Raw genomic sequence first — 17,401 nt, 5'->3', positions numbered from 1 at the left:
ATTTTAAAATCTCACCTTATCATAGATAGTAATCTAGTATTTGATAAGTTAGCATAGTTTGAAAAGAATATTATAACATATTCAGAATTTTAAAAGTTACTCCCCTTTAACAATTTAAACAATGCAGTTAAAAGACGAACAGCATTAGATGCAAGCATTTTGTTGTGACGTCAGTACCGAACTTACAATAACATGGTTAAAATAGACATAGAACATAGGGTATCTAGTATGAGTGTTAGTTAGACGTGTAACGTATGTGGAACCAGCCCATGACTATTCAGAATTCTTTATATTTTATCATGAAAAACATGGGATTTGGTATCTTGATGTAAAAACTTTACTGTAGTAATACTAAAAAAGACTAAAAGTCACAGATTCATTTTTAAAGCTCCTTAACAGCTCAGGTTAAGCATTATATTTCAGTGGTTTCAGCGGGATAACACTTAATATGTCCTTTATGCCACTGCCTAACTCAATGGGAGTCAAATTTTCTTCACAATAAAACATGTACTATGTTTACCATATTCTTTGTACCCTCTAATCCCCTAAATTTGTCTTAATAACACCAAAAGCCTATTGGAAAAAAACTATAAAAGCCCTAATATATTTATATAATTTGGGTATATTTTGGGTAGCTGATGAGTAAACATACCCAGAGTTATGCGGTAATGGATTAGTCCTGCCTATATATAAAACTACATATTTCCTGAGATACAAGTTGAAATTCTGAAAATCCTATTTTCCAGGAAAAACAAGATAAAGAATATAGCACATTGCTCCTGGAATTCTTTCCAATCCCATAAAAATATGAGTTACATGAACAGGAAGGAAGCAGGAAGTAGCTAATAATGGAACAGTCAGCAACTATCTGAGCTGTGCCTACTTCCTCCTCTTCTATAGCAAGTGGATATTTTTCTCTGCAGCCCCTGCCTAGATCCGGGCCATTTTCCCAACTCAAGGGTTTTTGAGTTTTGCCCACCAATTTGGTCCCATTCTATTCAGTTCTCATAAGCTTAACATATTGATAAACAGAACCTCTTGGAAATAATTCAAGTAATGAAACTGGAGTTTTGTGATCGACTTTTACCTGCCAATTATTCTTTACCTCTTTCATGTGCCTATATATTCCATGACTTTTCTCTGTATCTTACCACAGTGTACTAGTAAAAACATCATGAAGTTTAACAATGCCACTTGCAACCCATGTACTTCAATATTTGAAAATTTTAAATAACAAAATGCACAAAAATGTGTTAGGATTGCATCTTGTTATTTTAAGTATCTTCTATTAACATAGGTTTGAATCTTTGACTTCTGATTCTAAGAAAAAAAAAATCAACAGACTGGGAAAATGTTTCCTAACTAAAATGAAGAAAGATATTAACCATTACATTTTTACAATCTAATCCACCTGAAATAATCCATGGACAATCTACCTTTTGTTACCACCAAGGGACATCTGAGGCCTGCTTAAAAAGGCCAGTGCTGATTTCTGTTCTTCGCTCAGCTGTATGCTGCCTGATGAATCACACATGAGAAGCTCTTTGATCAGCTGAATCTGTTGCTCCTACAAATTAAGAAACATTAAAAGTAGCTTTATATTACATTTATAGCACAGAAAGCACATAATATGCAAAACCTCCTGAGAAACACAACTACCATGATGCCACTAGCATACTAATCCCTATGCAAGGCACATAACACTGATCTCTCAAGTTACAGCATGAGAATAAAACAGCCAAGGGATTTTGTTGGAGCCAATTGCTAACCAGGATAAAAGCTCATATAGTCCAAATAGATTTCTTTCAGCTAGAAAGCAACTTGCTGGTATCTTACCAATTCCACTGACTAATCACAACAGCGTTCACCATTTTAGTCCCACAAAAGAGAAAAGAGTAATTGCGGCTATTGTATCTGTGGAATAAACTTGTCAATGCCAACTTCAAAACTACGATTCACATTAGATGGAAGGGGTCTAAGAAATAGGTGCAGAAGGATTCATTCATCATTGTTAAGCTTCCAAACAGCTTCTTTACTTTGCCTTGAGCAAAAGGTTTCCTTTCATAAAAGAGCTCTTATTGTACCACAAACTGGAAAACAGTCCATGTCACCAATGAAATTAAAATAATTACACATTTATCCATTGCAGTCAAGTAATCACATTACAAGAAAATTTTAATTTAACAGACTGTTCAGGTAAAAGATTTATCTATTAAATCCAAATGATCCCAACACTTTATTTTCTTTCTCTTCCTAGGGTTTTTCCTATCCCGGTCACTGCCCAGCATGCTACTTGCTGATCTTCCCAGTATTATCACATTTGCTTCCTACCCTTGACTAAGCCACCACTGTGAACCCACCCAGCTGTCTGATCTTTGTAATATATTCCTCTCTTCTCAGTGAAAATTCTAATATTAAATATATGAATATTCCATTAGCAATCCAATCACCCTAGTACATGGGTGTCAAACTGGATTGCATCACGTGACATATTGTAACATTTTTTGCCTTTGCGGAGCTGGGGCAGGCATGGCCTGTACATGACACATCCAGCCCCTAGGCCACCAGTTTGACAGGCCTGTCCTAGTACATTCACTCCTTCATTTAGAATTCAAATAGAAACTTATCCATTTTTTAAGGGAAGCAGTCTCTACTGTTTAGACTGCTGCCCCAAATAATCCTTAGTGTGCTGCAGGATTAAAAAAAAAATTATATCTGAAGTATACTAAATTAAGGTCTATTAAACCAAGAATTATAGTTTATCAGCCAAATAAGCCCACATTCATATCTTTATTGCAATATATTTTTACCCTCTGGTAAAAAAAAAAAAAGCTTATATCTATTATCACATAAATGGAAGGATATTTAACAAAGCTGTTGCATTCCTCTTCTAAATCAGATACCACTTTTTGAAAAACAAGCTCAGAAATGTTATACATACCAACTTTTCACAATCTGCTTCAGCTCGCTGTCTTCTCTTGATCTCCACGTCTACTTGGTTGCGTGCATGTTTCAGTTTCACATCAAGAGCACTACGCTCAGTTTCTGTTTTCATCAGTAAATCTTTGTATCTGGCCACCTCGTGATCCATTTTCTGCCATTTTCTCCTAAACTCTTCAAAGTTCTTGGCCAGTTGGATAAGTTCTGGGAAAAATGAACTTTTACTCCATTTGGACTTAATTTTTAAAATATTTTTTTTCTATTTCCTCCTTAAATATCCTCTAGGATTGATAATCATCTAAATCAGTGGTTATCAACCTGTAGTCCACAGACTGCTGGGGTGTGTGTGCAATATCACAGTAAATTATTATGATTTAAATCTTGAGTTAAGATTTGGGGGCCATGGTCTGTGGACACAAAATATATTTAAAGGGGGTCCATGTGGGAGAAAAGGATGAGATAATTGATTTAGATAATGCCAGGTGCTAAAATAACCCCAATTACTCAGAACACAGTACAGAAAGAGAAAGTTATCTCTAAAAGAAAAGCTTTCTTGCCAGTAAATCCAACTGAAGACAGTAGAACTTATTGATTAAACATGAATTCAGTCAACGCATTTCCCCCTATAATCCAATTCAAGGATTTCAGTTCAGGTATTCAATGTAGTTCCATGTTAAGCATGATCAGTTATAATCATGAGAAACAATAACCTTATTAAAGGACTTTATAGAATATGAACAGACAACTGTCATGCAAACAAAACTGCAGTTATAGCAAAATTGTGAGCAGATTATATTATAATCAATGATTATGATATCAGGAAGACATTCAACAAAAAGTTTAAAATACACTTCATTGACATTAACTAGTATTATAGATGTTTGGATTAGCAGCTTGATGGACAATTATATAAATATTGATCCAAAGAAGAAAAAACCCTAATTTCTATTAGATGCTCAACACTGCCTAATGTGGATATAAACTTTCTATCCTGATAAGTGATATTAATAAAACATTGGATAGTTATTTCAATAAACAATATTTTCTTCTTAAACCTTCTAACACATTACAAATGCTGTGACTCTAACAGTGCATAGACTTCATTTGGACTCTTGAGAACCGCAAAAATATATAGCAAGGTAGCCTTATTTCATGAGACAAGAGCTAGCATAATGTAGTGTAACTACTGGAATCATAATATTTTAAACACATTGTTGCCTAGAAACCACATTGTACAAACTCACTAATTGTTATGTAGGTTACTTTTCTACATAAGACATCCAACAAATTAATCATGCTTCCTGAATTACTTTACAGATATTTGTTAGGTGATCTGAGAAATTTGGAAAAATTCACGCCTATCTTTCAAGGAAATTACAGAGCAGGAAGAAACCCTCAAATATATTTATTTGTATGTCTCTAACATTTGCAGGTGACTAACATGATTCACCTTCATAACATCCATAAAAAATGATCACTTACGGTATTCACTGCTTTCATTTAGAATTTCTGCTTGGCACATGAGTTGGTCAAAGAAATTCCGTAAATTCAGAATTGTCGTCTCCATCTTTGTCACATGAAACTGAAATAATTTGGAGATAAGTTTATTTTTGTCTTCTTTTTCTGTCAGGCACAGTAATCCTTGTCAATGATTTCAGATCTTAAAGTCAAGTATAATCATGTATGGATTTATAACAAAATTGTAATTTGAATAACTCAGCCACTGATTCAATATTTTGTGTGTGTGTCTCTCTCTCTGTGTGTGTATGTATGTGTGTGTGAAATCTTGCAAAAATTATGAACAGTATACTTCAAAACTGTGTACAAAGAGATTCATGGAATTATATAAGCAATGTAGGATTTACAGTTTGAAATAGGCAATAGGAAAGGCTACCAACCAGCAAAAAATAATGTAAATTGTCCTGTACAGTAGCTGGAAATGAAGACCCAGGTACAATCCAATGATCTCTGATAAATCTGAATGACTTATGTGAGATTGAATTTTCCCCTCCAAGCCTGGATAATGACTTCAGACCTTGGAAAAACTCTTCTTGTCTTTTAAAAAAAACAGTTAGGCACTGCATTTCTGACATAGGAGCTACCATATTCAATCCCAGGGGGGGGAAATAGAGAATCCTTTCAGCTGCTCTAAACTTAAATCCCCAAACATAAAGAAAGGAAGGAATAAACACAACCAACTCTGTCTTTCTTTCATTTAGCAGACAAGCCTCGGGGTACTTTAGACTCTTTGATATCTGAATATGTCTAGAAAACACATAGTAGTACTGCTGCGAAGCGGAAAGCTTAAGATGTTAAGGGAGTAAATATTTTCAAGAAAATGTGAAGTAATAAATAAATTCAGTTTAAAATAGAATGGACACAAAATATTTTAACAATACTACATGCCATATGTATAATGAACCTGGGTAGCAACTTGTTTAAAATCTAAATTAAAATCTATAAATTCATACCCCTGTAAGAACCACCTTTTAATAAACATTTTAATGTAAAACTCTGAAACCAACCTGAATCATTATGCGTCTTGCATATTTATACATTGCTATTAATATTTGTTATCACTACAATCCGGAACAAATACAATTTTATTTTCATGTAATGGAGAAAATATTGCCCCTGTTTCTGGAAACATTTAGGCATAGAACCTCACTACTTCAGCTAACAAAAATGCTACATTTTGGGGCTTTTTAAAATACCGTGTTTGCCGGCGTATAAGACGACCCGGCATATAAGGCGACCCCCACCACCACCGGAACGCCCTCCAGAAATCCCGGGCTGCAGCGGCAGGGCAGAGTGCCAGGGCCGTGGGAAGAGCAGTAAGGCTGCAGCCTCGGGCGGAGCGAGGCGAGCGGGATGAAGCGGAGCGACGCAGGGGATCCAGGAAGCCAGAGGCGCCTTCGCTGCGTCCAACAAGCCTCCGAAAGCCGGCAGTGGATATACCGGCGTATAAGACGACCCCCCACTTGGAGGCATGTTTTTCGGGCAAAAAGTCATCTTATACGCCGGCAAATACGGTACTTTTTTGAACAAAAAAAGGTTTTAAAACATAAAACAAACTGCTTTTAACATTTCCATTTTAAAAACTGCTTGCAAAGCTTTGTGTGGGAGATCTCAATTCAAGCTCTTAATTTTAACTCTTAAAGTCATACATGGCAGAGGGCAGAGTTATTTGAGGGATTGCCTCTCTCAGATAACATTTAGCTGTTCCATCAGGTCCAGAAGAAAGGGTATATTATGGGTCCTGTCTGCTAAGGAATTCCATCTGTCAAGATCCAGGTGAGCTTTCTCTATTGAGGCATCCACCCTATAGCAATAGCACTTAGACTTATACAAGTAGTCCGCAACTTAAAACAGCTCATTTAGTGACCATGCAAAGTTACAATGGCACTGAAAGTGACTTATGACCAGTTTTCACACTTACAACTATTGCAGCATCCCTGTAGTCACATGATCAAAATTCAGATGGTTGGCAACTGACACATATTTATGACAGGTGCAGTGTTCCTAGGTCACATGAGCAACTTTTTGCAATGTGCTCACGAGCAAAGTCAGTGGGGAAGCCAAATTCACTTAACAACCATGTTACTAACAACTTCAATGACTCGTTTAATAACTGTGCCAAGAAAATGGGGCAAAGCTCACTAAACAACTGTCTTACTTTGCAACATAAATTTGGGGCACAGTTGTGGTCTTAAACGGAGGACTACCCGTATACCACTCCATAGTGCTTTATAGCACTCGCTGAGTGATTTACAATGTCAGCATATTGCCCAACAATCTGGTTCTCATTTTACGGAACTTGGAAGAATATAAGGCTGAGTCAATCTTGAGCAATTAGGATCAAACTCCTGGCTGTGGGTAGAGTTAAGACTAGTACTGCATTCTAAGCATTGCTGCACCATGACTTCTCACCCCCCCCTACTAAGGTAAGATTAGCTGCACCCCTGATTTTCCAGAAATCCCTTAAAACGTGGTTTTGTCAGCAGGTTTGGGGATCCCATTTAAGTGGAGAGCCCATGAAATTACTACATTGAATGAAAGGCCTTGAAGGTACTTTCCTGTGGTTGATTTAATTGTTTAATGTTTTTTAAAGTTTTATTTTAAATTGTTCAATTTTATTGTATGCTGCATTGAGCCACATTCTTGATAAGTCTGGTAAATAAACAAAAAAATGTGATATAGCATTCACCAAGATAGCCCTCCACTCCTTGAAACTGATCAAATTAAAAGATGGAGACTATGGAGGATCTTTAAAAAGCTGGAACTGATTCTCTAGTGCAGGTGTTTACATTTGTCAGTATTAGCTTGTTCCCAAATTGGACATTATTGGTCTTGTCATCAAACTGAAAGACTTATCAAATTGAATTCGCTTATCTTTTGAATAGCTCATGATGCCAACTAGAGGTATGCAACTCTTCCATACCCAGTAGTTAGTCCCAGTTTTCATGGTTAAATTTCATTAATGATATACTGAGCATTTAATGGTGTAACTTTCACAGCTTCTTTGTCACTTATAGATAGTATATCTTTGTATCATTTTCCCTCTCTCTCTCTCTTTTGCTTTTTTAAAAAATAAATGATTCCTGCCTGTTCTCTCAAAAACACATCACTTGTAACCTTACATAAGGCAGGAGAAAGTGTTTCAAGAATATAACATAGATTATAGTCAAAGAGAACAGTCAGTGGAATATTTTTGTAATGGCTTTTCATCTCTCCTACATAATCAGAAATATTTATATTCTTGCATGAATGGTTATTTGTTCCGGCTGAGCTTGTTGAGAAGTCTGACAAGAACTAAGTTATATTTCTTAATAACATTTTGGCTAATCTTTGTTCTTAAATAAACATTCGATTACAGTAGTTTGTAGGTGTATACAAATATATGGATATTATTAATACCCGTAATACCTTATTCTTAAATTCTATACTGCATGAGGCTCAGAATTAAAAGTTGTGTCTCCCCAAAGAACATCTGGCTTAACCTGCTGAAAATAAGAGATCAAATGTTATCTGTTTTGCATATTTGCCACTACTAATGAAATAGTACACAATATACTACAATGCAGGTACACAAAATTATTCCAAATCAAATTATATATAAAGTAATGAGGTCACACAATTTCCTGTAGAGATGGTTATTAGCTTATATTTGTCTACAATGTTTGCATGGATCACTGTTGGAAACTAAAATATTTCTGTCTGTGCACTGGTTAAAGTTATTAAACTGCAAAAAATGGATGTTACAAATCACACTCAATTGCACATAACTGATTCCAATTCAGTTTCAAGACCTGGTCACTTCAGCCAGTTGCAGACAGCTTCACAAACTACTTTATTAACAAACTAAATATATGTACCTTAACTATATCAAAACGTAAATATAAATGTTTTAAAGTATAAGAGGACCAAAAGATAAAAGGTGTTTTCCTCTCTGTGGGATAGCAAATTAGGAAAGACTGTTGTCATCTATTCTACTCAGAGAAAACAGCATACAATCACATATTATAAAGTATTGTGGAATTCTGTCTGAAAATGGAATACAAAATTCCTTGGATGCTTGTTTTATAAGAAAGAGGCACCCTGAACAATGGAAAAACAAAGATATTTTTTATCATACCAAAACTAGTCTATACCAAATATCTTGACTGCTGGACCATTTGATGTTGGCTGTTGATCCTAAAACTCAGAAGCTATCATATCATCATATCATTATTGGTTGCTGAATTGTTGTCATTAGTTTGGTCTTCTTCATGGAGGCGGTCCTTGGTTAATGATCACTCATTCAAATTTGTATTGGTGCTGAAAAATGATATGACCTATCAGAATTCTGGTGTCCCTGCAATCATGGAGTCACCATTTGCAACATGATTTGCCAGATTCCGACAAGCAAAGACCATGGGGAAGCTGGCATGAGGTTGCAAACGACAAGCATATGATGTCCTCACTTAAACACCCAGAGTAATTTATGACCTCATCACTAAGCAATGGCAATTCCAGTCCCAATTATTGTCACTGAGGACTACCTATATTTCATCTTAGTACCATTCTATTTTTCATTGTCCTCCATGACTTTCATTACTAGAGCGTGTGAATGTCCCAAAGGTGCTTTTTCAAGAGATAAGTTTTGCTTCTCATCCAAGAAGCTTCTTGAAGAAGCATATGGGATGAGAAGCGAAATGTCTTCAAAGAAAAACCAGGAAGTCCAGTTGCCTCTTGAAAAAGCACCTTTGGGACAACCAGGACCTGGATGACTAAGAATCTCTATAGACATAGTTTGTGAATCATTTGCATTTTCAGCTCTCAGAGTAGTGTCATAAGCATAATGCTAGTGGATTGATATTTTTCTCTCCACTTTTAAAATCATACTCATCTTCTTCTGATCCTTCTGATCTCAGTATATATACCAGTGATGGCGAACCTTTTGGGCACCAAGTGTCCAAACTGGAATGTGCGTGCTGGAGTGCTGGAAAACTGAAGATCAGCTGGAGAGTGTGCACATGCCTGTTTTTTTCTGGGTTTTGGAGCTGTTTTCAGTCCGAAAAATGGCCCCCAAAACAGCCTGAAAACGACCTGGGTTTTTATTTTTTTGCCATTTTCAGGCCATTTTTTGGACCGTTTTCGGCCATGTTTTGGGGCCATTTTTCAATGCTCCGGCGCCCATGAAGACCAGCTGTCACCAGAAACCAGAAGAGCAGCTGACAATGGTGTATGTGCCCACTGAGAGGGCTCTGTGTGCCACCTCTGGCATGCGTGCCATCGGTTCACCATCACGGATATATACTGTATACAGGTTGCATAAATAAAGCTATGGCAAATCTAGACAGCATACTAAAAAGCAGAGACATCACCCTGCCAACAAAAGTGTGTACAGTCAAGGCTATGGTTTTCCCAGTTGCAATGCATGGCTGTGAAAGCTGGACCAAAAGGAAGGCTGAATGCAAAGAATTTAGGCCTTTGAACTATGTTGCTGGAGAAGACTCCTGAGAGTCCCTTGGACTACAAAACGATCAAACCGGTCAATCCTAGAGATCAACCCTGACTGCTCTTTGGAAGGCCAGATCCTGAAGATGAAACTCAAATACATTGGCCACCCAATGAGAAGGAAGGACTCATTGCAGTGATGAAGCTCCCACAACTTTTGAAGGCAAAGCTGTTCCATTGCGTTCTTCTGCATAGTATGAAATGATGCTCGTGTAACTGACACTAAACTTATAATCTGCATCCATCATCTTCATACATCCCAAGAGAGGTACCTTCTTACTTCAGCTCGACAGTTGGAATGATTTTCATACCTTGGTGACCTTGCTGAGTCTATGCTCTTGGCGCACTCCTGGAATTCTTCTCTCCTCCCTCAAGGAAAACCTCCCCCTGATCTACCATTACAAGGGAGCTTAGCAAAAGTATGTTCTAGACTCTAAGGCTTAACATGGACATTGATAAAAATACTGTTCAGTGTTATTAATTACTAAATTACAGTGTTACTAAACCCCATAGAATTGCTATATCTGTCTAGAGTAGTTAGGAGTCAGGCTAAATACATACATTTAATAATTATAATTCCTTAAACATAACCCAACTTCAAAGGCCACAAACTGTCTTGATCCATTCCTTTGTCACTCTTTTTCTTTGTATTTTTTTTCCTGACCTTTACTTTTTTCATCACTAAAACATGTTTTCTCTCCATCACAGCTATCAGTCAGAATCACTACCATTAATGTTTTCCAGCCTGCAAATATATCCTACTCTATCTATTGCCCTTCAGAGTTCTGTATTTCAGTTCCTATAAGTATTAATTTGCTATATTGGCTAGAAAATAAGCAAGCTATAAAACAATACATTCAATGAATATCAGGGTGGAAAAGGCTACATTATATCAAAGCACGGCAAATAATTTAAAGAAAAGTATATTTGACCTTTTCCTTCTAAGGTATTAATTTAAAAACACCTCTGCTTGCATAACTAGTTGCAGCCTTTTCAATGACAACATAACAAACCTGAACTCTTCTGATTCTGACAAATGAAAAAATATATTGCTTCAAAAATTCCCATGTAGCTAAAAATGAACATTTCTTGAAGAAGAGCTTCTTCAAGAAAGAAGAGATTTTAAGGTTGTATGCACCGTACATGTACCATGTACCATAACACACACACACACACTCTCTCTCTCTCTCTCATGTACTACAATGTACTGTTACTCTGCAGTGAATGACAGCTACTTTAACAACCAATACAGCCAGCAAATAAAACTTGTAAAAGAAATAAAACTTATTTAAAACAAACTAAAAAAATAACCAATAGTCAGCTTGTATGTCTATTAATAATCAATCTGAAGACAAATATTGCAAGATAAGAAAAATTCAGTGAATCAAATTTCTGCTTACACATCTACTAAATCTGCCTGGAAAGTATATAATTTGGGAATCATTAGCAATTTATACAGTTTAATAGCTTCAGAACCCAGTATTATAAATTTACAGTTCTATACAGGTAGTCCTCATTTAACAACTAATTGCTTAGCAACTGTTCAAAGTTATCACAGACCGCTTAAAAGATATTTACAATCCGATTTTGTAGTTCTCATCACGTTTTGTGCACTTGGCAACAAAATACCCATTGGATACATTCACTTAAACACTGCATTCACTTAATGACAACTGCAGAAGAGGTTGTATAATTGGGCATAATCGTGTGGTGACCTGCTTAACAACCATAATGACTTGTGATTGTAATTCTACTATGATCAATTATGATTATAAGTCAAGGGCTACTTATATAATTAATAGCAGTATCCAATGTCATTCCATTAGAGTGTGCTCCACCCTCCCTCTAATCCAGGAGCCCCCAAGCCCCAGCCCACTAGTGGACTGAAGCCTGCCCCTCTCTCTCTCCCTCCCCCTCCCTGTGTTAAGTCCACTTGTGTGAACGACGAGTGCTAACGTGCAAAGCTCCATTTGAGTGGCAGGCATGCATGCCCGTTTCTGCAAATGGAGCTGTGCGCACTTGCACACACCCACCACTCACACAAAACCATCCCCAGGTCACTAAGCCAGAAAGGTTGGGGACTGCTGCTCTAATCCACTCTTGTCTAATCCATCTCTTCTTTAAATATTCTTAAATCTAACCAATATTTAACCATCCTCCAAATATGTTTCAAATAGTTCAAATTCAAAACAAATTTTAGACAGAAAACAATAAGTAGTTTCATATAAGTGGAAATCTGTTCATGTAAATTTGGATATTTATCAATAATATACTGTATCCATCTGTCTTAGAGCTAAAGAAAAAAACCTATAATATTCACACAGACAAAATGAATAGTAACTAGCAACTAGTTGTTTTACAAGTCAAAACTAACCTCTCAAATACTCAGCTCTCTTCCAAATGAGAAAAATCTCAGTAGCTCTCTTCCAAATGAGAAACATCTTTAGGAATGCCCAGACTCAGAGGTTCTGTGAGGTCACAAAACAATTCTAAGCTTAAATCAGAATCTGGTCATATAAAATGCACACAACCTATATCTGTAATGGCGAACCTATGGCACATGTGCCAGAGGTGGCACGCAGAGCCCTTTCTCTGGGCAAGCGAGCCATCATCCCGGCTCAGCTTTGCCGGACATGCGTGTGCACCTCCCGCTGGCCAGGGGGAGGGGCGCACGCACAGGGGTTGCATATGCGGGGGTCGCATGCACATGCGTGGGGGGGTTGGGCGCATGTGCGGAGGCGTGCACATTGCACATGTGCTTTGGGCACTTGGTACTGAAAAGGTTAGCCATCACTACCTATATGTTAGAATTTAAGCTAGTTATTTTCCATTTTATGCAACATGAACATACCTTAGGTCAGTATTAGCATTGCCAGTTTCCTAATATCTTTCTGCAAATTTCCCCTGGTTGACATTTATGCCTAATTAATTCTACTAATTTAGTTATGTAGAAGTGTTGGAAGAAATATCCATCTGATTCAGTTCCAAGGTGGGAGAAAGACACTGGAAACATGGAGGCTGATTGGAAAGATGGTTTATTGATGAAGAAGCACAAGTGGTTCTGGTGCAGCTGACCACATGGAGTTGAGTGAGGGGTTTTTATACCTTCTCTTGGGCTTTGAACTTGAGCTTCCTGTTCCTGTACAAAAACATGTATTCCATTGGCTGTTGTCAACTCCCATGGAATCATGTGGGGTCATGTTTGTCCGAGATAAGTTTGGTTGAAGTTTGCTGGGGGTGATGTAATATCCTTAGGAGACTTAGGAGTCCAGCTGGCTGGAATCCAGCTGGCTTTGTGCCTTAAGTGTGATTCAAACTCAGGGATCACGGTTTCTAGTCTGAAACCTTCACCACCACATCAAACTGGCTCTCAGTATGTTTATAGATCACTCCTATTTTTTCTTCTTTAAAAATGTGACTATGTATTCAATTTTTTTTCCCCAAAAGATTTCTTCATATTCTTCCTGGACACTTTTCTTCTTCAGGATTTCAAACCATTGGATTCAACCTACCTTCCATTGGAGCTTATCAAAATCCAGTATATAAATTTGGCTCATCTTAGGTCCTTCACAAATATCACAGATTTAAAGGTAATATTCAATTAAAATTCACAAGGTAGTCTTTTTCCCAAGATACTAATCATTTCTTCCACCAATTACCTCCCCTTGATGAGAATCAATTCCAGGATAAGCAGACCCCCTTGTTCTGTCGTCCATTTTCTGAGAAATAAAGTTGTTGGTAAGAGGACAAGAACTATTGTACCTTTACCTCTTGGCAGATTAGATTCATAGTGGTTTGGGGATAATTGAAATATCCATTATTATTAAATACTTATTTAGAGAATCACAAATTTAAAATTATAATGTCCCATGGTTTCACAATTATAAAGAAGCAAAGGCAAAACATGATTTTCAATTCCTACATTCGCAGCCTCAAGCACCTACTAGATAAGGACTTTAAAGAATGTGTTTTCTAAAGACACAGAAAAATAGCAGTTATCAGATACTGAAAGTAATAATTGCAAGCAAGATTGCTGCCCTTAGGCCAAGGGATTTGGTGTAAGAAAGAAGTGAAGGAGTTATTATTGTTATTGATCAGAAAAGGAATAGGAACAAGACGCATCAAAGCTTACATTAGACAAACTGATTACTGTCTTTCCATGGATTTTTATCTCCCAGCTTTTATTCTATATCTACCATACTATTATCATTCTCCAACATAATGATCAGCTATCAATTCTTCTAATGTATTTAATGATGCCATTATATTATCAATAATAACATGAGTGTACCATATATTTAAAGCACAAGCCAGATTGGGGTACTCATTAAGGCAACTTTGCCTTATGCATGCCAGCTACATAACTTTGGGTCAGTCACTCTTTCTCAACTCTAGGAAAGTGGCAATGGCAAACCACTTCCAAAAATCCTGCAAGGATTAGTCCAGGCATTCATCAGGAGTCAAGTATGACTTGAAGGCACAGCAAACCAACCCATTTAAATCACTGCCCAATTTTGCCTTTTACCTTTGCTTCTGAGCTCCTTAAATGTACCTTTTAGTTTAGTTTTGCTAGTACCTCTTTTGACCCTCTCCATTTGCATCCTCAGAATTTGATTCTGGCTTTTAAGGTCCAATGAAACTATTCTTATCTAAATCAAAAATACAATGACCTCAATGTTTTCAGCACTGCCACTTTCAGTACCAGCTGACAGGTTCAGCTGCTTGCTGTAATACTGTCCTTATTTAATATTAGGTAGAGGAAGGCTTTTGCTTTTCTTTCTTCCACTGGTGTTTCATAAGGATGTGTTTTGTATCCTGTGTATTCTCTCTCCTATCCATGAATGAATTTGTTACATTAGAAGGCCTACATCAGGGCTTAGGTATTTATTACCTGTAGCTCCAATTATAGAACATTCCTCTGCCATTCATCCCCAAATCTCTTTAAGTCCTGATATATTTCCTTTTAAATATTTCACTGCCATTAAAACCAAGAGCAAAATTGTCTTTCCTTAAGCCCTTCTCCTATATAATGTATTAACCAAATCAGTCATTTAGACCCAAAGAAAGGAATGTCCAAATTTCATCTTTGCTTCCTTCTTTGCACCATGTCCAACGGCAGTTACATGTTATGTTACATGCTCAACGGCAGTTACATGTTATGTTACATGCTATGACCAATATTCTTTCTCCTTTTCCACTGACCTGACCTAAACAAAGTCAACTGACATAATCACCTCCCATCCTGAGCAGATCACACTAAATTCCTCCGAGTTTTTGTTTACTCTTTAATCTAAGAGGTCATTACTCCAACCTTCAAAGTCTTCTGAAAGCTTGCTTTCATCAGACCACCCTCAACATATACCTACCATATCACACAACCTTTGCTCTTTCAGTTCTGCTGCCTTTAGATACCTAAATGGCCCCTTTTTTAAAAAAATGACTCATTCCCCTCATGCCTCCTTCGCCTTCAACCTCCTCCTCCAAACCTATTATTTTTCTGACCTGATCTCATTCCTGAGAATAAACTTCATCAGAACCATTTCTATACTCCTGTTTTCAGTTGCTTTCCCACGTGAAGCAGATTACAATCTGCATATTACAAGGAATCTTGCAACAACAAAAAAAGAGTATTACAATAGATTATATTTCTGTCAAGGTATTGTATTTGGTTCGTGGTCGTTATGCAGTTTCGAAATCTCTCCCCTTGAGGGCTGGACAAGAAAACCTGTGAAGACTGACAGTTTCGATGTCCGTAAAAAACCACAATACCCTGCTTTAATGAGGGAGGACCGTGTAAAATAAAATTTAAAAATTGACCGTCAAGATTCAGGACGGCCATAAAAGCAACCCCAGCTTTCTTCCCTTAACAGAGCCGGGAAACTCCAGGGAAACTGCAAAGTCCATAACAACGCAGCACGTTGAAAAAAAACCGAACCGTTTTCTTTCTTCCTTCTTCTTCCCAAACGCCGCCTGAAATCCCAGCCAGCGTCCCGCGCCGCTTTCTTTCTACTTCCCCCATTCTAACTTACCAAGGAGGCGCGTGAGAGGAAAGGCCGTTGGGGCAACACCGGTTTAGGGCGCCGCATCCACTCCAGCAGAAACGGCTTCGATACACACCCGCCGTTCAGTTTGAATCGCAACCCCCGCGGGCCTCTCCTCACCGTGATTGGCTGAGCGGTACTGGCGTAGCCGAGGGCAAACGTGACGTCACCGCCGCCTCTTTCTTGTTAAGGAAGCATGCTCGGCCAATCGCGATTCGAAGAGGCACGCTGAAACGGGGGCGCCTTCTTTTTCAAGGGCACGGTTGCCCATACTTGACCTTTTTCTCTCCCACCCACCCCAGTACGGTATCGATTCCTTTGTAGTGCGGGGGGGATGTTCCTCTGAGAACAGTTTTATCCAGGATCGGGTTTTTTTTTGCCCCCTTTCCTTTTAAAGGAAAAGGGGGCGGGTATGAAAAAACGGGGAACTTTTAAACGTTTGGAATAAATCGCATTCTTGTTATAATTTGCATGGTCGCTAGAACATTTTTTTAAGGTTTTAAAAAAATTGGTCGTGACTCTGATCTCTATAATAACATAAATGCATAAATTAAACTATTGAAAGGAAAATAACACAGGAACATATTTCTGGCACAAGTTTTAAAAGCCACAAGAGAGTCTTACTCGTTAGAATAAATCAAACGGTAATAAAACAGCAAGCAAGAGAGTGATCAAAATAATACAGTGATCAAAACATGATGTCGTATTCCACATGTGACCTTACTAAGACTTTATAAAGTGGCACTCATGCTTCATGTGATCTTAATTCTATCTGTCAATGCAACCTAGGATTGCACTGACTTTTTTGCCTGCTGCTGCACACTGCTGGCTCATATTTAAGTGATTCAAAAATATAAATAGTCTTTCTATTCTGCTTCTTTAAAGTCCAATTTTCACTTCTGTGGAGGACCATGACTTGCACAATTCTCATCTTGAAAATTAATAATAATGGGGAAAAAATGGGGAAAATGTATGACTCAGAAATTTAGGCTTGAATTCTTTCCAAGCATCTATCCTGTAAACACCAGTCCTTTTTCTGAAACTTACAAAGAATTCCCAGCTAGATTATTTGCAGTTGCTTTGTTTGAGATGTCTTGGTTTGGGTTATACTTTCTTAAAATTCAAATATAAGTTTATAAGGTAAAGTAATTGGGTAAGAATCTCAAGAAGAGCTCTATATCTGATTTTTATCCCTTGTAGCTCAAAAAAAGTATGATAAGTCTAACAGTCGAAGCTTTTGAATCTGGCTATCAGGTTGTTGTTCCTGTCCATCTAGAAATGTCAGTTGATTCCCCAACTATCAGTTGCTAGCCTTCTAGCATTATAAAGTTATAGCCTCAGACAATGCTGCTTAGACCTGTGAAAAGTAAAGCACAACAGGCAATAAACTAGTTGCCAAATAAGAAAGCGTCAGGTGCAGA

General features: G+C 37.5%; 1 protein-coding gene across 6 annotated transcripts in view; it reads right to left on the bottom strand.

Annotated features, from left to right (window-relative positions):
* The window catches only part of RACGAP1 (Rac GTPase activating protein 1), a 28,331-nt gene extending 12,234 nt beyond the window's left edge, over positions 1–16,097 (bottom strand). The window contains exons 1-5 of one of the 6 annotated variants that reach the window (XM_087956244.1): positions 15,969–16,097; positions 7,867–7,943; positions 4,423–4,522; positions 2,942–3,144; positions 1,437–1,567 (exon numbers count right to left, since the gene is read on the bottom strand). In XM_087956244.1, coding sequence (XP_087812370.1) covers positions 1,437–1,567; positions 2,942–3,144; positions 4,423–4,507 — 419 coding nt within the window. In that variant the 5' untranslated portion in view covers positions 4,508–4,522; positions 7,867–7,943; positions 15,969–16,097. Of the gene's footprint in view, positions 1–1,436; positions 1,568–2,941; positions 3,145–4,422; positions 4,523–7,857; positions 7,944–12,313; positions 12,409–15,968 lie in introns of those variants that run through there. The other 5 variants (XM_087956245.1, XM_087956248.1, XM_087956246.1 and 2 more) reach the window with 5 other exon arrangements.
* Positions 16,098–17,401: the final 1,304 nt, after the last annotated feature.

This window comes from Notechis scutatus, chromosome 2 (assembly GCF_049901735.1).
Source record: "Notechis scutatus isolate UNSWTSFEM ecotype Mainland chromosome 2, rNotScu1.2, whole genome shotgun sequence".
Classification (NCBI taxonomy): domain Eukaryota; kingdom Metazoa; phylum Chordata; class Lepidosauria; order Squamata; family Elapidae; genus Notechis; species Notechis scutatus.
Note: the sequence above shows the minus strand (reverse complement) of the source record. Positions and strands in the feature narration are given on the sequence as shown.